This window comes from Chamaea fasciata, unplaced genomic scaffold (genome assembly GCF_029207755.1).
Source record: "Chamaea fasciata isolate MVZ Bird 193981 ecotype frontalis unplaced genomic scaffold, bChaFas1.0.hap1 SCAF_2, whole genome shotgun sequence".
In the NCBI taxonomy this organism is placed as follows: Eukaryota; Metazoa; Chordata; class Aves; order Passeriformes; family Sylviidae; genus Chamaea; species Chamaea fasciata.
The window spans coordinates 35313207-35335870 of NW_027094087.1; the positions used below are offsets into that span (position 1 = coordinate 35313207).

Consider the following 22664-nt stretch of genomic DNA (forward strand, 5'->3'; position numbering starts at 1 on the left):
TGCATTAACTCCTTTCTTTAAAATGGCTAGCTTAGTTTTTTGTGGTGTAAAAATGCCAAGCTCAGATTGACAACTTGCATTTACTGTGTCTGTGCCTACTTCTTGACTGTATTCTTACAGACCTGTTAACACTTTGTAGTTCCTAACATCTTGTTCTTTTTGGTATCAAAACATGTTTCAACACTGCTTTACTTATTTGCACAATTTTGTCCCAATACACGTAAGATAAAATTCTGATTCTTTTTAGATCCCAAGGAAATCCAAAGTAAGTGCATTGACCTTATTGGAGTTACTCTAGGTTTATGAAAGGTGATCGGAACTAAGTCAGTGACTGTAACTGAGCAGTTCCTGATTTACATCCATGTGAGGTTTACACCTCAGTTTCAGTTCAATAATGAAAAATACTCGTGATCACATAGAACATCCCCTTCTGGAATGCAAAACTATGCTTTTTCTCTCTTCAGTGCACTGGAACAAAGGCTAAAACTTTTATCTTTCCAAGAGGCAAGTGTCAGCATCATTATGAGCAGATGACAAGGCAGGCTGAAATTTCTGTTTGACTAACATAAAGTGCTGCTGCAGAGACAGAAATCATGTCAATGAAGAATTTATATCACAACAGCCATAAACAGAAAAGGTCAATATTGTTCAATAAAACACTCTCATGAGGCTGTGCCCATGAATTGCCCTCTTGCTCTGTGACAGACCAGATTCTGCTATGAATGAAAAACAACAGGTTAAGAGCAGTTTACACTTTGCCCCTGGAAGCAATTATTTTAAATAGTATTTGTTGATTTTTGGTCCTAACTGGGGAACACTGCTGACTTCATTGGAAAATTCATGGATGCAATAGAACAGAAAATCAGCCTAGTTTAAAAGCATTCAGAAAGATCAGAAATGGATTAGCTGACTGCAAATTAAGTAATTTGGCTTCTTTGTTCAGTTCAGTTTTGGTGTGTGACACCTTGAATGCTACTTCCTAAGAATAAGAGATGGCTGAAAAATTTTGATTTTCTTTTTCGTGATGAACAGATTCCAGAGTTGAAATTAGTTTTTTCACAAAAAACTTCAAATGAAAATCAGGGCCTTCTAAGTTTTGCACAGTCACAGAAGAACATTAAAAAATTCTAAAACCCTGTATCAATTTCATTATTCATGAATTAACTTGCGACAAATGGTATCAAGCCAAACCATGTCATAGCATTCCATTGTCTGTCACAGTTATGTACTGTTACTGCTATTCTGTCATGAAATAATGGGATAAAACATCAAACATTTCAAAATGTAATTTCATTTCAATAGGACATTTTTCTGAAATGGGAAATTTTCATCCGGGAAACTTTTCTCAGTATTTTCACAACAATCCATAAAACCATAGAAAAAATGGTTTCTAAAAATGAAATAAGCCAACAGAAAACTTCTGATTGAAAAAGTTTCAGGCTACAGCAAACATTCCTTGCTCAGCTTGAACCTCCACCTCTAGGTAAATTCATGCTGCACATTGAGAAAATGTCAAGTTGCCAAGAGCCATTGCTAGAGAACTAGAAAGACTACTCAGCATAGATCACATTGAAACTCTACAAGACAAATTTTAAGAAAAAATAAGTAGATGGTGACATGGTCTAAATTAGATAATCACAAACTTTCATTTACTCCAGTCACATAGGTCAAATTCTATGGACCTTGCAGCTAGCTCACTCTAGAGGAATTACAGTAATAACACCACCTGAGAAAGTATGTAAGATTTAACCCTGAAAAATTTACTGTTAATTTGCCAATGGCATAAATACTGCACAAATATAAGCTAGAAGAACATCACCAACTTCAAAGATCTTCAAGAATATGGCCTTAAAATTGTTATATTCCTCCTGTTTTAAAGCAGATGCACCTATCTCACCTGAACTTCTCTAAAATGTGAAAACTTTATTAAAGAAAAAATCATACTCAGGGAGAATGGGATCATTTAGACTGGAAAAGACATTTAAGATAATTAAGTCCAACCATAAATCCAACACTGTCATGTCCACCACTAAACCATAGAATCACAGAATCATTAAGATTGGAAAAGATGTCTAAGATCTCCAAGTCCAACTATTAACCTGCCATTTTTACTATCAAACCACATTTCCAGGTACCATATCCAGATGTTTTGTAAACACTTCCAGGCATGGTGTTTCTACCACTTATCTGTTCCAATGCCCAGCCACCCTTTTCATGAAGAAATTTTTCCTAAAATCTCATCTAAACTTCCCTGTGGCAACTTGAGGTAATTTCCTCTTCTGTTCCTGGTTGCCTGTGAGAAGAGACTGACTCCCATCTTGTTGCAGCCTCATTCCAGGCAATTGTAGAGTGATAGGGTCCCCCCTGAGCTTCCTTTTCTCCAGGCTAAAAACCTCCAGCTCCCTCAGCTTTTCTCATCAGACTTGTGCTCCAGACCCTTCCTCATCTCCGTTGCCCTTCTCTGGATATGCTCCAGCCCCTCAATGTCCTCCTTGCAGTGTGGGCCCAGAACTTAACACAGCATTTGAGGTGTAGCCTCACCATTTCCAAGTACAGGGTGACAGTCACTGCCGTGGTCCTGCTGCCCACACCTTGGCTGATCCAGGCCAGGATGCCATTGGCCTTCTTGGCCATTGGGGCACACCCTGGATCATGTTCAGCTGCTGTCAACCAACAGGCCTTTTTCCAATGGGCAGCTTTCCAGCCACTCTTCCCCAAACCTGCAGGACTCATGTTGTGAACCACCACTTCACCTGGGTGAACCTCATACAATTTTCCTCAGCCCATCAATCCAGCCTGTCCAGATCTCTCTGCAGAGCCTTTTTCCAGTCCAGAGGAGGGCAACAGAGGTAGTGAAGGGTCTGAAGCACATGCTTTATGAGGAGATAATGAGGGACCTGAGGTTGTTTAGCCTGAGGAAAAAGAGGCACATGGGGAACCTTATCACTGTTTGAAAGGTGGTTGTATCCAGGTGGGGTTGGTCTCTTCTCCCCAGAAACTAGCAGAAGGATGAGAGAACATGTCTTCAAGCTCTGCTAGGAGAGGTTTCGGTTGTACATAAGGAGGAATTTTTTCAGCAAAAGTGTGACTAGACATTGGAATGGGCTGCCCAGGGAGGTGGTGGAGTCACCATTCCTGAAGTGTTTAAGGAGAGGCTGGACAGTGAACTGAGTGCCATGGTCGAGCTGACATAGGATATTTGGTCATAGGTTGGACTGGATGATCTCAAAGGTCTTTTCCAACCTCATTGCTTCTGTGATTCCTGCCCTTCAGCAGATCGACCATCCAGCTTAGTGTTTTCTGTAAATTGACTGGGGGTGCAATCTATCCCTTCAACATGCAACATGCAAAGCAGAATTTGACCTTCAAAGTACCAGCTGTCTTTACCACTAGTCTAGAAAGTAACACAAAACTAAAATTTATTTTGTGAGAAATTCTGTTTTGCAGTTCAGAAAACTACTTGCAAAACTGTTATGGATATTTAAATGAACGCCAGAAATGTTTAGCAGTTCCCCAAGATAATTAAAGCAGATAGGACTGTTGGAATGGATTCTCCATTTCTGTAGCACTTTGCAGTGCTAATGCTCTCCAAGCACTGCATACCTGCTGCTAAGTATAGTTACAGCACTTCAGTCAGTGGCAAATGAGCAGCTGGGGAAAACACTACCTTCTTTCAGTACATAAAGTTCTGCACTTGACTGATCATGCACAGACTTCTGTGGTCTCTGTTAGCAGATCGCAAAATTCACATTTAATACAATTAACTACTCTATTAAAAGACATACACCTGACCTAATTGCATGCTCAATGAGAACCCCCTATATACCATCCTAAAAACTGTGAGGCAGAGAAACTGTGATTTTTCTCTTATCCAAATCACTGGAGAAATTTCACTTCACTGATGTTTGTCCTGATAGCTATTTCTGATGCACCATGATGAACCAAAGGTTTATAAGAATGTGTCAATGTTACAGCTTCCTATACTGGCCAAGATGATTTAATAGCTCACTTCAGTGTCCTCTATTTGTCTGTCCTTTTTTGGTACTGTCACTCGTTCTCATCATATCCTTGCATGAGATTCTGCATTTTAGCGGCTTGGAAAAAAAACCTGACATCCCATACTCCAGGGTAGTTTACTGCCAGAATAGTCAGTGAAATCAGTTCACAAAAGGACTGACAAGGTAAAGTTAGTGCAGAGGAGTGGAAGGCACAGCATGGGGCAAGGCAGCTGGAGGAAGAAGAGTTTCTCTACATAGAGACGAGGAACTCTTATTTCAGCTCACTGCTTGTACCTGTAGTCTCACATCTGCTTTAGAGGTGATTTTACTGCAGCTGCCTCAGCAAAGTTTCCTGTACTCTGAAAAATCTATGAAGCACTCACATATGCTTTTTGGGCAACTCCACTATAGTATGTCATCCTGCATAGCTGATTGTACTGGAGGCTTTTTAAGTCTGAGAGAAAAGAATAAGACCCAAGCTAACAAGATACAGTAATATCACATCCTGGCTTTATTCCTGCTAACTTTAAAATTTATATGGAGATTTCATAACAAGAGATCAGATATTAGAACTTCTCACGTGCAGGGTTAAACAAGACATCACCTTTGACATTGTCTGTGTGCACCCCTATTATCTGGAGCCAGAGGGTGTGGTTGCTAAAGCTGTTCCAGTACAGAGATTTTGATGATTAAGATAAATTGCTTATGTGCAGATGTTCCATGAAAAGCTGTTCAGAGCCAAAATGAGTATCTTGTGTATTTTTACGAATGATTAGATCAAGTGTTTGCAATGCATTAAGAAATGTAAAAAGCATCCAAAGTCTGATATCAAACATCTAGCCATCTACCCAGACCCTGCAAATAGTTTTTCTTCCCTTAAACATACTCACATACTTAATCAAGTGGAATATAAGTGGAAAAATTGCTTTGGATTGATACACAGATATGTGACATCCAGTTAATGTTCACAGAAATGTCCTAGTATTGCTAAATTGACTGATTCCAATAACCAAATCCTGTGGACAGCAGCAAGATAACCAAAATTGTTGCCACTGTTTCCTGTGAGTTCTGGACAAACTGTCAATGCACCTTATTCTTCATAAGTAATACTTTACTATTTTTCCCCTGTTTTGATAGCTAGGAAACATAGCATTCATCATCATGTAGATTTCTGTGGGCACAGTTTTCACTCTGAGAACTTCAGTCCTTTGCTGTTTATGTCACCAAGCAGACTCTTCCAGAACTGTGGTCCATATCTGATGTACTTAAAATCTGCAGGTGTTAAATGTGTTCTTCTTTGTTTCCCAAATCCAGACTTAATTTACCTTAAAGACGAATAATACTCATAGTAAACCAACTCTACCTTCTCCAGATGTCCTAATTATGTTTTCAACTCTGACTTCCCTTGAATTTTTCAAAAGCTTTGTCATACTAAAGACTCAGAAAGATGGATGGTTATTCTTGTATTTTTGTTCTTAAGCACTATGGTTACGATTTGATTCTTATTATAAATAGCAGTGGGTTTATGCCAGATGCTCTCCCCTTGTTTGAAGAGGTTGACTGACAACAAAAAGCCCAGTGAGGGAATTTAGAGTGGCAAAGCAATGCAATCATTTCACACAGAAGATCCCATTTGGGTGCAAAACTCAGGTTTCCAAGTTCAGAGTACAACCCTACTCATACGGCAATTTTAGCCATGTCTCAATACCTTGTGTGACTCAGAGAGGAACAAATCCAGAGCAAAACAGCAGAAACTGTGGGCCTAAATTCCATGTTACACATTAGAGTTTTCACAGAGAAGGGGTTTTTTTCATACTTGCTGTAGTTCAGTCCCCTGAAGTGAACACCCACTGATAGTTGGCACATTTTAGATTTTCTACAAAAGGAATCCAGCTTGCAAAGTCAGAAATTGCCCTGTGGTGTGAGTCACAACATCAAATAGCAAGACTGTTGGGAGATTCATGTCAAAAGTATATCACAGATTCTCATTCATACACTAGTTCTTGGTGGTCCACATAAGTTCAAAGTCCATTAGGAATCTCCTGCAGAAAAAAGTTAATATCTTTATTTTCTCCAACTTGCCAATATAATAAACTGCAACAATATTTGGGAAACACTGAGGATCAAGACAATGATCATATTGTTCATAGCTCTTTTTATTTGATAATTAAATTTCTGAAGATGTTTTAACGTGCCTCTACTATGCTTCCTCATCCTACAGCTGACAGAAATTGTGAGAGAAAGACATTTTCAGTAACCAAATGAAAAAGACAGATATGAGAGATTTTGTGGCATGAGTTAAATATTATAACTAGCATCAGGTTCAGAAATAGACTGGGAGGATAACACAGCTTTCTCCTCTTACTCTCTGGGAAACTCCCAGAGAAGAATCAGATGGTTGAATTGGCTTTTACTAGAAGTCCTTGCAAATAGGTTGGAAGCATGGCTGGTGGGATGATGAGTAGGGCTATAACATCAGAGTTAAATATAGACAGGCTACCAGGATAAAAACTAATGCACAAACTTGTCTTCCAGTATTTCCTGCTTGGGAGTTGGTCTGTGTAAACTCTTCCTAAATCCCATCTTTTAAGTGTCCTTCAAAATGACAGCAGTCCACAGACTTCTGTCCTGGAAGTCTGACTGTAAAAAATCCTTCTGTAGAGATTATAGCTTGTATTGTGTTGGCTCCTATCAATAAAAGAACGTGTTCTGTGGAGACAAACACTAATAAATGACTGAGTATATGATGAGATAAAACAGTCAGTTTAGTTTAGCAGCCTGAAAGTATAGAGATTAAAAATGAAAATAAAGTAAATAAGTTTTCTGAACATAAATAAATGTCCACACATAAATGTCTATAGGGATTATGTTGCGTTTTACCGGCCAGACAAAATGAACGAAGAAATTTAAAAATATAAAGCAGTTAAGCAGTACATTTGCTGACACGCTGCATTAGCTACATGACAGGAGTTTTAATTTAGCTTAATTTCATCTTTGCTCTGCCTTCGAAATATATTAGCACTCTTTTACAAGTTTGCCTAAGCTCTTGTCTAAAAAGCTGAATGTAAATGAAGGGAAAGCAAGTACTTTGATCTTCAGTGTTACTGGGAAAGGAATTATACACATTGTCATATCGGCATATGATTTTCTCTCGAGTCTACAGGCTTTGCAGATCCGCAGACTGCGATATCAAACCCAGCGCAAAGCGGTTTGCATAACGCACTTCACATCTACATGAACGGCTCCATGTCCCAAGTACAAGGCTCTGCAAATGATCCTATCTTTGTAATACATCATGCATTTGTTGACAGGTAAGTTACATTTTCCTGGGTAAAACTAATTCATTATATGCATTTTTTTTTACAGTGGGCTTTTCACCTGCATTTCAGAGAGTGCAAACATTTTACATGTTTTTACATGCACAACATTTTTAGACCTGTAGAAAGGAGCTGTGCTATTATTTGAAGGCACGTGTCTTTCCTAACCAGTCTGTATGTTCACTGGATTAAATATAATTTGATGAGTTGACAAATGCACTCTGCATTTATTAAAAAAGGTAAAGATAGTTCTTCAATGATGTCATAATGACTAATATATATGGATGTGTATGTCAGGAAGTTTGGATCAAAAGTGAGTGACTCATTTTAACACGACTGTAATCATTTGGAGCAATTCCTTTACATTCTAAATGTCAGGGCTGTTTTAATTTCTATTCCATAAGGAAAATCCAAGCCTGCTATTCATAAATGAAGAAGAAAAAAATCCATATTTAAGTGTGACAAACAAAATTGTGACTGCCTCTTGATGAAAGAGAAGAGTACAGCTGTGCAGAATGAAAGGAGAGCAAACAGATACCTTGTTTATTAATAAGAAAGGGTAGGAGAGCACAGTTTTGCCAGAAACTGGTGGAACTGCTACATTAAGGGCAGCATTCCAAGATTTCATTTCTGTGTCACTATACTACTTGTGAATGGCTACAAACAATTTACTCTGGACTGCATTTATACCAAATCATGATGACTAAAGAGCAATTAAAAATAATAATAAAAAAAAAAGCTAAGCAAAGAACTATAAGAGCCACACAAACAGCACTTGTTCTGGAGAACTTCATGTTTTCTTATCCATCTTCTAATTTTTCTCCACTGAATGTTACTTGACTGCTGCATTGCTTATGACAAAAAACCCCAAACTATTACCCAGTACAAACTTCCATAAATCGGCATGCTCAGAAACCTACTGTCTAAGACTCAGCCTGCATACAGCAAAAGTGCCTATTGAGATGAACACCAAAATGTTTTTTTCATTTGGGCCCCTGAGGCATGCAGCATGCGAGGGATGCAGATTACATCTCGCAAGCATCATCTTGCAGTCTGAGGCAGGTCACACCAAAACTCTTACGTAAAACTTTATCTTATTTAAACAAAAAGTTAATAGGTGTAAAAAGAAAAAATTGAAGTTGGGCTTTTTCTCCTCAGATATATACTTAAAACATAAGAGGACTGAAAAAAATTACCATTTATATAAAATGTAAATATATATATATATATATATATATATATTAAAAAATAGATAGATTATATATTTGATGAGCCTACTGATTGTGTTCCTCGTGTTCTTCCCATCCAGAAATAGGGTATCAAGTCTTAGCAGGTCACCCAGGCATCAGTGGAATGGTTCCTTCAGTGGCTGACCTACATGTCTTCTGCTCCTCAAATTATAGGGTATAATTAGTCTTCTGGAGGTGTCAGTTTTGAAAATCTTTTATGTGGAAAACTTTTCTTGAGGACATTTTAAAAGTTACACAGTGTAGCTTACCTGTGATTTAGCATATCCATGCATTGACTGCTTCATAGGATGGATGTATGAGGGTTTTAAGTGTGGTTACTAATCTCAAGATGGTGCCTGAAAATTAACTTTCCAACATCTAGGCTATTAAAAAGAATGGATCAGTTGAATATTCAGAGAAAAGGAACGCAGAAGAGAAAAAAATACATTGTTCCATATCAAAAGAACTGATTTATTTAGACATTGACACTTGCAGGAGACTTATGCACCTCTTGGCTCCTACTCATTGCAGGGCTTAAATAGTACCTTGGTCTTCTTTCTGATCCTTTCTACAGACAAACTGAGGTCATAGTCATTATGAGTCCCTGGAAATAGTTCTTATAAATGTAGTTGTTATCAATTTTAAAAGGCAAAATTATTTGCAAAAGATAACCTCATTAAAACTGCACTAGTGTTGAGGAAATAAACCACTGCACAGGCTTTCTGGGGGTAATAGAGATATGCGTGATGCAACCTTATCCTGTCTGTGGAAGAAAAGCATCACCAGTGCTCTGCAGCTGCTGTAGATGTGGACCTTAGTACACACAGATGTAAAATTTGAGAATAATGCTGCCTTTTGTGTAGGTGACAGAAATGCATTAGCCTGATTCAGGTTACTTAGCAGCCCTATCTGTGACAGATTAATCATGCTTTTAGTTCTAATTGATAAGTAGGTGACTGATAGGTACATACAGTACATTTTAGAAAACCCTGTTCCTCTCCTACGTAGACTTGGAGGGCTGCGAAGAAATTCTTTTCTGAGAGGCAAGTAAGAATACAAAGAGTAGAGGAAGTGGGACACAGTCTCCAGAGCAGCAGGAACACATTTTTTGGTCCTTATCAACTTTTGTCATTTGGGCAGAATGCTTTTGAGCTGACTGCTATCACTACATTGGGCCAATGGGATTTTAACTAACTTTTCAGCTGTGTCTTTTGATGACAACAACAACCACAGTTCTGCTGGGTTTGCAGAGGCAGGGAGCAGCACTGTGTCAGAAAATCAAGAATGGTCCAGCACTTTGGGCATCCAAGTAGGATCCCACAGAGGAATTTTCTCACTCCACTGCAAATTCCTTGGGTGAAACCCAGCATGCAACTTGCTCTCCCAGACTTCCATCCCCTGGAGATGTGTTTCCTTCCTGTCGATTTCAATGAGGCTTTTGAGGAGCTGTGGATCTGAGCTTGAGCTAACCCATCTGTACAGTGGGTGATATTAGATGCCTACGCAGCAGGGATGCTGTCAGGGTAAATGCATTAATGACTGTGAAATGCTCAGCTACAACCATAATAGGAGTGATAGCAATAAGGCAATAGATCATTGGAACTGATTTTGCATGGAAACATATGGTACAGAGGAGGATAAACAAGTGTATATGGAGTCTGCTGACAGGTGTGAGCCAAATGTTAGGAGTTGCTTTCTAAACGGAGCAACAGTCAGCCTACCATCTGCTGTCCCTCACCTTCCCTGCCCAGGCCTGATGCACAAAAAGAGGGAAGGATAGGTGAAGCAGATGTGCAGTTGAGGTCCCTCAGGTGAAGAAAAAAAAAAACAAACACAAAAAACTTTGGCTTATAAACACTTCCATTTTTTTTTAGGTCATTCCCTCTCAGTAGTGCAGATGTATGAAGGTACCCAGGCAACAGTTATCTTAGCAATGATTAATCAGGCTCCTTGCCTTCTTATTTGCTAGAAGATGTAGGGATCAAATCTCAGTGCTTGGTAAAAGCAGGTGACTGCCCTCAAAATTATTAATTGTTAATTTAACAGCTTTAAAAAAATAAAAAGAGAAAAGACACAAAAAAAAATATACACTCAGCAAAAACAAGAGCTTTTTTAGCTCTCTGAAGCATTTCTTTTAATTGCAAATCTTTTTACTATTCAGATATGCTTGACAGTCAGCACAAGGGAATAACAAGGGAGGAGTCAGCCCACTCAAGTTGTAAGGAGCAGCTGCACAGGCCATGAAGGCACAAGCCCACAGTCCCACTTGAGATCACTAGGGTGTTTTCTGTGCTCTGAGAAGGAACTCTTTCCTCTCTGTTTCATCTCTAGAGTCAGTACTATCTTCATCTGTTCTCCCTGCACTTCCTCTCCTTTGAATACTTCAGCTTTCTTCTCATTTATTTCATACCTCTATAACTCTGGATTTACACACCCCAAACCAACAATTTCCCTAAGAAAAGCCAAATAGAAACAGGGAATAGAAGTTATCGTTAAAGATCTCCTTACAACTTTATACCCATGCAGCAGCTAATGCAATAGGACCTCAGTCCTCATCTCGTTCTTAGGTTCTGCAGCAATGGGCAGAGTTTATTACAGTAATGTGGATGACTTCCAAAGGCCCTGGTTTTAGAACAAGCAATTTAGGAATAATTTTCTGAAGACACACAACAGATGTGTCGGGTATCAGTCTCTCACCTCTCTGAAGTCTACAATTAGTTAGACTATTTGCATGTTAGTCTAGAGCTAGATCCAGATTGTCAGTTCTAGTGATGCCATTATTACAAGACCTGTTTTCTCCAGCTATCATAAATAACTGCACAGCTCAGAATACTGCTGCAACCACCATCACATTAACTCAATGCTTTCTTAAGTCCAAGTGCTCTTCTCTGTCCATACCTTTCTGCTGCTTCTTTGTTCTCTTCACATCAGATCAACTGATTTCTATCGTGTAGGTTCTTCACTGCTCAACCACAAATCATTGTTAAGGAACCCATGTACCCCTCCAAAATGTTCATGATACCAGTCTCTACTGTACACCTTTTGGGCATTCAGACAAATCCCTCCATACTCCTCCTTAGTGAGTGGACTCTTGCAGTCCCAGTGCTTGAGTGCCTAGTCCTCCACCTATCTGTTTGCATCTCTCTGTTGTGTCTTGTCCTGTGTGCATGTTTTAAGCTCTGTCATTAAGGGACTATGTCATTGCACTGGTCTCTGCAGCACCTGGCATTTTCTTAACCTCTGACTGTAGCTCTCAGGAATCAAAGAAACAAGAGGTAACAATTCCTTCATTTACTGTTGCATGAAATAACAAAGACAAGACACAGCTGGACATCCCTGAAGTCCACCCCATTCCCACCAGCAGCACCCCATTCCCATAGCCAGCTTTATGGACACATTCAGTCCCTGTGGATTCAATATACTCACCCTAACGCCAGCACCTTCTTGCACAAAAAAAAAAAAAAAAAAAAAAAAAAAAAAAAAAAAAAAACCACAAAAACACACACCATGGCAAAACTGGAAAAAAGTGATTTTGTTGCAAAAAATTCTTTAACATGAGAAAATTTGATTTTCACTCCCAGGAGATGTCAAAATAAAAGCTCCTTATTTTTACTCTGTTTTTGAAACAGAATATTTTCATTTTCTCTTGAATGTCATCTCAGGGTTTTTAAACCAAAAAATGGCACAAGAAAAATCCAAGTTGTTCTCTTGTTTTGAAATGTTGACAGAAAACAAGAACTTATTTTAGAAGTCAAAAACTATTTGCTTCAAGGATTTGGAACATTTGGAGGAATGCATTCAAAAGGAATCACCAGAAACTCTTGTTAGACAATCCCATGTTTCCAGACTTATTTAATACATGAAATAAGAGTGATTCTTTACCCTGAAATGTCTCCAGTGGGAGACAATACAGATAAATCATGAGGCTGAGGAATTATTTTTTCCCTTTGGTATTCAAAAACTTAAAGACATCAAAACTTTTGACTGAGATGCAGCTGATATGGAAATTGTAGTACAATAATATATAATAAAGCAGTCTAAAAATTGAAAAATCACTTTATAAAATTGTATGATTAATTTTATTCCTTGATATGGGCACAGCAAGGCTATCACTCCTTTTTGAGGTTATATTTGCAAATGACACAGCCTAGAAGTCATATTTTTCTGGAGCTGAATGAGTTACAGCTTGGAGCCACTTGACATCTATTAGACAAAGGCAGGTCAAGACGTTGCCATTAGCAATATCCTGGGAAGAGAGTTCTGATCAGCACACAGAGCTACATCCCACCAGCAGGCTCTGTGGCACAGCAACCAGGTAGTCCAGCTCTCATCCTTCCCTGGTATTTAAAAAAATCACCTTGTTACAGCAGCTCCTGCACAAAGAAAGCAGCTCTGCTCTATCACAACGGACTTAGAGGAAGAAAACTGCTCTCCAGCAGAAATTTTGAGATGAGGGTGGGCCAGGAATGACTTTGGTCGCAAGTTTTATTGGCACACACAAACTCCTACAACAAGTATGAGATACAGAGCAGATAAGTACAGAAGGCGGGTGGAAGCTTGAGCATGGAAGTTTTTAGAAAGAAAATTTCTACATTTTTAATTTTGTTTCCCCTTGGGGATGTTTACAAATGTACAGGAGGATACCTGCTCCCTCTGTTACCATAAGTTCTCCCTTGGCACCCAGCAGAGCTCCTAAACTTTCCCTCCTAACCTCTCAGGCTTTGTAGCATGTTAACCAGAGCTACTCAGCTTGTTTGATGGAGCTGACTCACCCAAAGTGGGCTCAGTATGTGGGCAGAGTGAGTTCACATCTACTGTGAAATACCACATAAATATATCCATGGAAAGCAGAGTGTAAGTGGGAAGGATGGGGTGTTGCTGAGAAACAGCTCCCCAGTATCTCTGCTCTGATTTCGCTGCGCCTGGGGCTGAAAGGCAAGTCATAGACCAGGATACTGAGCTGGGCTCTAACATCTACTTCAGTAAGCCTGAGCAGTTGCAATTGCAAAGCACCCCAAAGGATGCAGGAACAGCCTTGGAGGGTCACAGCATCTATCATCTAACATGTACCATGGCTAGAGGCAAAAGTGAAGGAGTACAGATTTAGAACATCTTTCCTCCAGTGGACAGAGGGGGACTGAATATATATAATACACTTGAGGGTGCACCTGCATTTAAAGTAACCTTAAATAAGTCCTCTGGATATCCACAGACAGACCATACAGTGGCAGACGTAGAGAGATATAAGGACAAGGATCAGGCTCTGGAGATAAACATTCTTTTTATTGATTAATCATACATAGAACCTATAGTTCTGCTGCTCCACCTCGCTTTAGGGGAATGACCAGAGAAAGATTAAACAGTCTTCTGGATTATATGTGAAATACAGTAGTTGGCAATCTCACCTGCCATGTCATTTATTCAGGCTGGATGTTTGTAATGATCCATTCTGTTCATAAATGTCAATTATACAGCAGGTTCAGTTCAAATAGTCCCATTTAAAGTGCAGGTTTCATATCAGTCTTACTGCAAGATTTTAGTTCAGCCAAGACAATTACTGACTGGATCACTTCATACACCACACATTTTGCAAATAATTACTGGTTTTTAAAAGGAAAGGTTACACTGCCCTGGAAGTTCACAAGAGCTGCATGGTTAGTCTTCACCTCTTCTCTTAATTCTGGAGGAGGAGGAAGCTCTCTGTGGCACAGCAAGCAAAATGACCTCTGATGCAGACAGCTAGCATTTCCTTCCTGCAGCACTTTTGCAATAACAGCTGATGTAATTGTTCAAACTATAAAAAATCACAAGAAAACATGGCACTTTTCTCACCCACATGCAACTACCTCCTATTCATCAAAAGAAATTATCACTTCACTTCCATAGATGTGATTTATGTATTGTATGCCCTTGTGAACCTCAATAATGACAATCTTTAAGTCTCAAAATAACTGAATTGCAGAGCACAAAAGTGGGTTCCATAGTGTCAGTCCAGCTACCTCCACACCAGTCCATTTTAATCTGCTTGTTATCTTTCTCTTCAGGGAAAAGTAGTTATTAAACTTTGGAGCAGCTGGCATTTTTACTATCTCAGACTTCAAGTGATGTTTCTGTGTTAGCAACAAACCATGGCAAAAATGAATGTGAGGAATTTAACACAGGATATACATTCCATCAAATGTTAACTTCTGTTTTCAGTGCAGCACATGCTTGCATTTGTATTTCCTTATTTACAAAGCACACAGGATACCCCATTATGTCTCATCTTTAATTTGGGCTTTGCAGTGTTGGACAGTATTGGAGACCTAAATCTAAATGGGAAAAAATATCTCTAGCCAAACATTGCTCCAACTTGCCAGTGAGGGGTGAAACAGCACACATAATTACAACTATTTAAGGAACAAGTATTTCTCTCCTGAACCTCAGAAAAGTGATTTACAACTTTCTTTGGCGTTAAGCAAAGGCTGACTTGACTAAGAAAAGCAACAGAGTTCAAATCAGATATCTGACAGAATCTCAGTGCAGCTAATCCTCATTTAAACTCATTTCTTTCCATCAGAGGTACAGAATAAGCTCCCACAGGAATTAGATTGATTTGCCAATAACTGGGTTAGGCTAAGGCACTACCTAGTCCTGTGCTAGAGAATACGAACATTCCTCTGCACAGATCCCATAACATTATTTTTTTTCTAACATTCAGGTCTTGTCTTTAGAGGAAAACTTAGCTTATTCATTATCTTCCTCTTAAGTAGAAATAAAGCTCTTTACATGGTAATATATCAGCAACTGATTAAAGTTGGGCTGAGCATTTGTTTCATCCTACCCAGCTTTCTGAGATGGCAAAAACCAGTAATATTTCAGTAAGGTTTCTTTACTGGGAAAGTAGGCTACAGTACTGCTCAGCATGTTAAGCTTTGAAGCAGGGGAACCCAGACTTATATGCCATGGAATTGAAGTCTCAGGTATCTACATGACTTTCCTGGGAAGGGTTAAACAGTTTGCAATGTAACCAAAGGATACTGTGGTAGCAAATGGGGGAATAGAACTGCAGGACTTCAGCAACCCTCTCTGAGAGAGGAACAGAGAGCACTGATGTCTGCTCAGGATCATTTTATCTGAATTCTCTGCAGGACTCCGGTAATTGAGCAGCTTCTTTTCACAAGAGAGGCTTGCGGAGCTGGTGAAATTTTTTATTCTAGGAGAGAAACCCTTGGAGGACTACATGATTGTTGGAGCAAGGAAGGGAAACTATATAGCCCTCTGCAGCATAATGAGCATGCAAAGCAGCAATGAGAGACCCAACTACATCTTCTCCAAATAGCTGTGGAAGCTCAAGTTATTTGACGTAAAGAGAAAAAGTTTCAGATGGAAAGTCTTAAGATCCTTCAGTTAGTCCTGCAGATGTGTTGAGGGTGTTTGACAGATAAGAGGAAAAAGTTCTAAATCATGTTGGTAGAGGAAATAATTAAAATATCTCATAAATGGCATGGAACTGTGTCAGGGGAGATCTAGGTTCAAAAAGCAGAAGCTCAGGAAACAGTTCCCTAGTTTAGGGAAAGGTTCTTCACCCAGAGGGTGGTTGGACGCTGAACAGGCTCCCCAGAGAAGTGCTTACAGCACCAAGCCTGACAGAGTTCAAGAAGCATTTGGACAACGCTCTCAGGCACATGGTGTGACTCCTGGGGATGTCCTGTGCAGGGCCAGGAGATGGACACAGTCATTTTTGAGGGTCCCTTCCAACTCAGGATATTCTATGATTCTATGAATGCAGCAGCTGCTGTAACCTTGAGATTTTCAAGAAAGTGGGACATGGGCAAAGTGACATCAGTTTTCTCTTAGGTGGGATTGGTTGCATGGGACTACACCCTTGTCAATTCCTTCCATCTTGTTTCTTTTATTTGACACTTTCCAAACATCCTATTTGTGCAGTGAGAACAAAGCAGACTAAATGCTTGTAGTGAGATCCACAAAGCAGAGCTGGGTCAAGATCCTCAGGTGTCACATGGCTCCCCAACTCTGGTGGTTCTTCGTACTGGCTGGGAAGGTGTCAGCATAGTGTATGCAATTACACCTCACTCAGAAAATGGTACTTTAGGAGACAGCATGCAACCAATATCAGTCTTTCTGAATAAGGAAGGGGCTTTAAGTCATCTGCACATTGTGCCTCCATGTTTCAGGTGGTTTATTCCACTCAAGTCCACAAAAAAATCCTCACTTTTGGTTCAGAAGGTGGAGTAAACGGAAAAAATGAAGTAGGCCAGACCTTTCCTGAAAATGAATATTCATTGAGGGGCTTAGAATACAAGGCCTATGAGGAACGACTGAGGGAGCTGGGGTTGTTTAGCCTGGAGAAAAGGAGACTCAGAGGTGACCTTATCACTCTCTACAACTTCTTGAAAGGTGGCTGTAGCCAGGTGGGGGTTGGTCTCTTTCTCCAGGCAGTAACTGACAGAACGAGAGGACACAGTCTTAAGCTGTGCCAAGGAAAATATAGGCTGGATATTAGGAAAAAGTTTTTCACAGAAAGAGTTATAAAGTACTGGAATTGTCTGCCCGGGGAGGTATTGGAGCCACCATCCCTGGATGTGTTTAAAAAAAGACTGGATGTGGCACTCAGGGCCATGGTGTAGTTGAGGTGTCAGGGCTGGGTTGGACTCAATGATCTTGTGGGTATCTTCCAACCTAGTGATTCTGTGAATTCGTATTTCAGATGCATATACATGGGGAATACATGCTTGGAGAAAAAAAATCAGAAGTACAGCATTATGTGGGAAGACAGCTCCACCAGGCTAAAACATCTCTTTTTTTTCTGTTTTGTGCAAATCTATCTTTCAAGTGTTGACAAATCTAGAAGCCCAAGCCCAAAATTCCAATGGCACCAACAGCCTCATCTAATTTACCTATTTGGCTGACCATGATGAAAGCCTGTTCTGGGAAAACATGCAAACATATAAAGATGAATACATGCACAGCCTGGATTCCCCAGTAACTGGCCTTAGGCACCCAGTGTTGCCACTAACCCAAGCCCCTGATCTGCAGCTGCCTCACCCACAAGCAGGCACACGCATGCATGCATGCATACACAGGTGTCTCTGCTGGCTGGCCCAGGGACTGGCAGAGGAGTAACTTCACAGAGGTACTGAAAGGATTTGTGGAAGAGGCAAAGTTGTCCAAAGATCCTTGCTGCATGCTGCTGTTGGAACTGATGATGGAGGCCCCTGGATGTCCTCCAGCAGCTCGGACTAGACAGAATGAGCACTGTAGCGCAGGGCAATCCTCAGTAGTGAGTCACCAGTGGGAGACACAGCCTCAAAGGCTTTGGATGGTTTTTCATAGTAATTGAGGGCAGCATCTTAATTTTTAATCAAACACTTGCATTATGATGGTGTAACTTGTTTGCAACCTCCCTGAGAGTCCCTATAGTGTCCTTAGCCAACTTAAAACAAAAAGAACAAAAAAGAATACTGCAATATAACTGCATACATTGGCAAACACTACAGTGCCTTGACTTTCCAGCCTCAGCATCAGCACCTTTTCCAGGACTGAAGCACCAATGTTTCTACCAAATGCTTGGGATGGGAATTACCTGAGATGACTTTGCAATACCAGCTGACTAGTGCCAACTTTAAAAGTGATGACTACTGTGTAATCACAGTCCTTGGGCTGGCATTTCAGCTTTGTTTAATTTATTTCCTTTTTCTTTTCTTTCCAAATGCAAATATATGTTGCTTGCCAGATTTCTTCTACAGCATGTCAGATCTCATGATACTGAAATAAATTGTAAAAGTGAGCTCTAAGCAACCGTGTTCTGTATTCCTTCTGGCATAGTCAGTCTGATTTCACCTCAGTCTCACAATTGGAGATGAGGAATCAAAATCTCCGTGTCAAATCTAGTACAACAAAGGATATGGCTTTGGGTTTGAACTAGACAAATTTATTAGTGGCTTACAAAGCAGATATCTAGCAGCTGAATGGTTAATACTGAGTGCAGGCTCAGCTGAGGCACAGATTTATCAGTTTTATTGAAATTGTGCCCTTTGTTTCTCAATGTTGCTTCAAGACAGTTTGACCTGGCACATAGGTTAGGAAGAAGAAAAGTCCTACTTGGTAATTACTGCTACCCAGAGATATTTACCTCAGTTTCTCCCTTGTGCTGGTACTGGCCAACACATGAAAGAATAATGAATCAGATCCATGGCTTTATCTCACCTAAGCTATCCCAGAACAAATGAAAATAAAGGAGAGGTTTGGTTTTAAACCAAATAAGTTCCCTAATCCTCTTTATGGAATATTTGTGCAAATGCTTACAAGGAAAGTGAGGACCAGGAGGCAGGAGGAAATCTGTACTGTGTCCCCTGCAGTGCAAAGGACTCAGAGTGACCATTAGCCTTCACCATAAGGTGATTGTGGTTCTCCCGCTGGGCATACCTGCAATGCCAGTCTTGTTCCTTGTTGTGTGACAGAAATTCATACAGAGGTACTGAACTCTCTCCTTCCCCCTTCACCTCTCTCCAGCTGTCCTTCATCGCAAGGTAGAACACACTGGATTATTATTTTCTGTTAAATCTTCCTGAAGGGACATTAGGTTTACTCTATGAACCAGTGGCTCTGAGGTGCCTCAATCTTAAAAATGGCTATTTAAGGTCTGGTTTCTCCTCTTACACTCAGTCAGTCAAGAGTACCTCTGCTCATGACTGTGGTAGCACACTTGGGAAATGGCCCTTAGAAGGGACACTTTTCAAAATGACAAAGAAAAATGCCTACTCTTATTTTTTAACTCTTTCTAATTTTTAAGATTTCCTTCCTGTGAGCAGCATCTTGTCAGAGTGCACAGCACTATCTGGAACAATAGAAAGGAATCCAGCCCACATACAGCAGTGCATTTATACTCTGCCTGGTATTTCCCACTGGCAGCATAAACCCAGTTATTTCTTAGCTCATCCTTTCATTAGTTAAAATCCCTTTGCATATATTATTCATAAAATAATATGGATTCATATTTTCAGTAAGAAAATATATATTGGTGGCCTTTTTTAATCATCCTCAAATCAATTCTATTTTCCCACCACTTGTTAAACAAAGATGGGTTTTTTTGTTTGGGTTTTTTAATTAATTTTCTGCTATGGCTCATTTAATTTTATTTTGTGTAACTTGGTATGTGTAGAGCAGAACAAAAAAAATACCTGAGTCTATTTATACACAATTAAATAGAAGTGATATATCCATGTCTTTTATAGATGGCTTTAATTTTCACCGTATCACACTGCAATGTTTTGCAAAAGCAAAGTATATTTTTCCTAAATGAAAATTTAAACTGACAAAGCATCTACATAACAGGTGGGCATCATTATTACTTTTTACCTCATACCAATTCTTTGGAACCTATTAGAGCTGATACACACAAGAATTAGGCTCATCAGCAATTACAGTGATCTGTATACAGAAATATAGCAAAAAAATGTAAATAAAATCAAGATTCCATGCTTTGCAGTGGTATAACAACTCTTAGGAGTCCCACAGCTGAGGTCCCACTCCCATAAAGTGTGTCTGGTATGAATTTAGGTAAGTTATTTTTACTCTCTGCCTATTTTGTGGAGAGTAAAAATGAGGCCTGAAAGTCTCTCTAAGAACTCTTCAACATGCAGGAAAAAGATTTTTTGTGTTTATGAATTTTTTGGGAATCCTTCTGACGTGATCACCTTCCTTAGCTATTTCTGCACCAAACATGGCTTATGACTGAATCAGACTTTAAGTGACAGTGAATTTATCATGTCCCATGATCAATTTTTCCAAGATTTAAATATAATCCTGAGCCTTATTTTAATTTACAGTTTTCTAAATCCAACCCATTCTACAATATTAAAATTCTATTTCCTCTAAATAGAAAATAATCTTTGCAAAGGGTGTTGATTATCATAATCTACTAATTACTGTGATATTACACCCACTACAAAATAATTTCTACTTTGGAAATGCACTTTAGAGAGACTGAGTGTCTGTGAGCACTATATGTGAGCCAGGGCATCTTTTAAAATTCAAATTATTCTCCAATCTCTTTCAGTTCTTGGGCCTTTTATTTGGGACATTCAGTTTGGACACTCTGATTTCTTCAAGAGAAGGAAGAAGTCTTCCAGATGCAAACAGAATTTTCTCTAATCTAGACAGAATTATTTTTTTAATCTGCCCAAAGCTTTTAAATAAAAAGTACTTTTTCCAAGTCAATTTTGCTTGCTGCTGAAGAAATACAAAGGGCATTAGGGCCATCAGGAGACTAACCTCTATTTGATTTAGTTATTTTCCATGTTTTAAATTTCTCTTTCTGGAGCTTTGATTGCCTGTGGCCCTTCTAGGTAGACCTACCATCCTTAAGGATTTACAGTTTGTTGCTGCTAGTCCCAGGCCGGGTTCTCTCCATTTCTATTCTCTGGGTAAAACTCCCGACAACTTTTGGTTAGCTCTTCTCTTCTTTCCTTTATCCCGCCTAGTCTTCCCACCACACTCACATCCCATCTGCTCCCTTAGCACTGCCAGCATCTCCTGAGTGATGCCAGTCCAGCTGGAATTGCAATGCTAAAAAAGCCCCTGTCTCTGGAAAATATCACTTCCAGCTATACAAATAGCTACTTATCTGCTCACTCTCTTTGTTTAGATGCTGAGGAGGAAAGTAACCAACCAGACTTCTGCAGAAGCCAGAGAGATTTCTCTGCTTCTCACTAAACTTATGTCCAATCCTCTTTTTATTTTTTTGCATGGAATTAGTATGGAGATTGGATATAGCAGAGCCCTGATCTGAGACTTAAAATGTCCTTTTTGTCACCTTTAGTAACATTATGTCGAGAAAAAGGAGGGAATATGGAATAAAATGACCATGGAAATGCCCTTTCGTCATGGTCCTGCTTTGTTAGGCTCTCAGGTCCAAGGAAGGATGCAGAGGTTCATATGAAGAGAGCATTAGGGCCGTGGTTTGCCAAGATAACCAACAATTCTAGGGAGTTAAGGCCTGCTACTTTGCCACAAACCTGGCTTTTCTACAAGGAGCTTTGTCACTCCATGAAAGGACCAGCTAATTACTTCAGCATTTTTTCTCTCTGCGTTTAGAATTATTTCTGCAAACCTAAGCTCTTCCAAGGTTGTAGGTCCTGAGAAAAGAACAGGAAACAACCACATATTTTCAAGGCACTAAAGGGAAATAACTTACATGACTGCTTAGGGGAAGAAAAGAAAAACTTTTGTCAGCTGTAAGCAGATCAACCTCTGATGATGGAAACACTGATTTCCCTCTGTCATGGAAACCCCATGCCTGTTACCAGATTAAACAACTGTCTCTATAGACCAGGGCACATGGAAGAATTGCAGTGATCCATCATAGCTGCTCAGATGAGTTCTCTTTGCCTTCAGGAAAGGATAGCCCTGCATGACAGAGAAAAGATTTGATGCTAACTGCCTGAAATATAGCCAGGGCTGGAGAAAGCATCTTATTTGAAGAAAAAAGTATTCTACAATGTTTGAGTCAGTGGTCACAGTACTCTGAAACAAAAGAGAAAGCATTTACTTTCTCCAAATATACTTTTTTTTGTTGGCCCAAATATTTTCAATTAAATCCCCAAGGACAGGATCACTGTGCCAGTGTCACTACCTGGCTGACAGCAAAAGCCAAAGGCTACTTCAGAATTTCAGTTTTCCTTAAAAATGTATGAAGGGAGTTAACGGTCTTGGCTGGGGAGTCATAAAATGTAACTCTCTGAAATGAAATGGCTTATGGTACCCAAGGAGAACCATTTGTACTTTACCAGTGGAAATACAGCTGAAGTTGTGCCCCGTCAATGGGCTTTCCCCCCCAGCTGGATGCAATTTGGAGTTCTCTTTCTTGCATTAAGCTGGGAAACTGTTCTTGAAAAGCAAGAGTAAGGTTCCTCTTCCATAACTTACAAAAATATGAGTAAGGCAGGGAAATGGCAGTGCCCCCCTTAAAAGGAGGAATACAAACAGATGAAGTACATGTAAAAATATTACTGATATACTAAATCTGTTTTCTCATGCAAAATTAAAAAAAATCCATCAACACTCTCTTGGAAATACAAATCACCATGCATCGTCTGGCCAAGAAAAAATAGTGTTTT

The 22664-nt window shown here is 39.6% G+C and overlaps 1 protein-coding gene across 1 annotated transcript in view; it reads left to right on the forward strand.

The window, feature by feature from the left end:
- The window catches only part of TYR (tyrosinase), a 42556-nt gene that overhangs the window by 12311 nt on the left and 7581 nt on the right, over positions 1 to 22664 (forward strand). The window contains exon 3 of the mRNA XM_066177406.1: positions 7162 to 7309. Within this exon, the coding sequence (XP_066033503.1) occupies positions 7162 to 7309 (148 nt within the window). The remainder of the gene's footprint in view (positions 1 to 7161; positions 7310 to 22664) is intronic.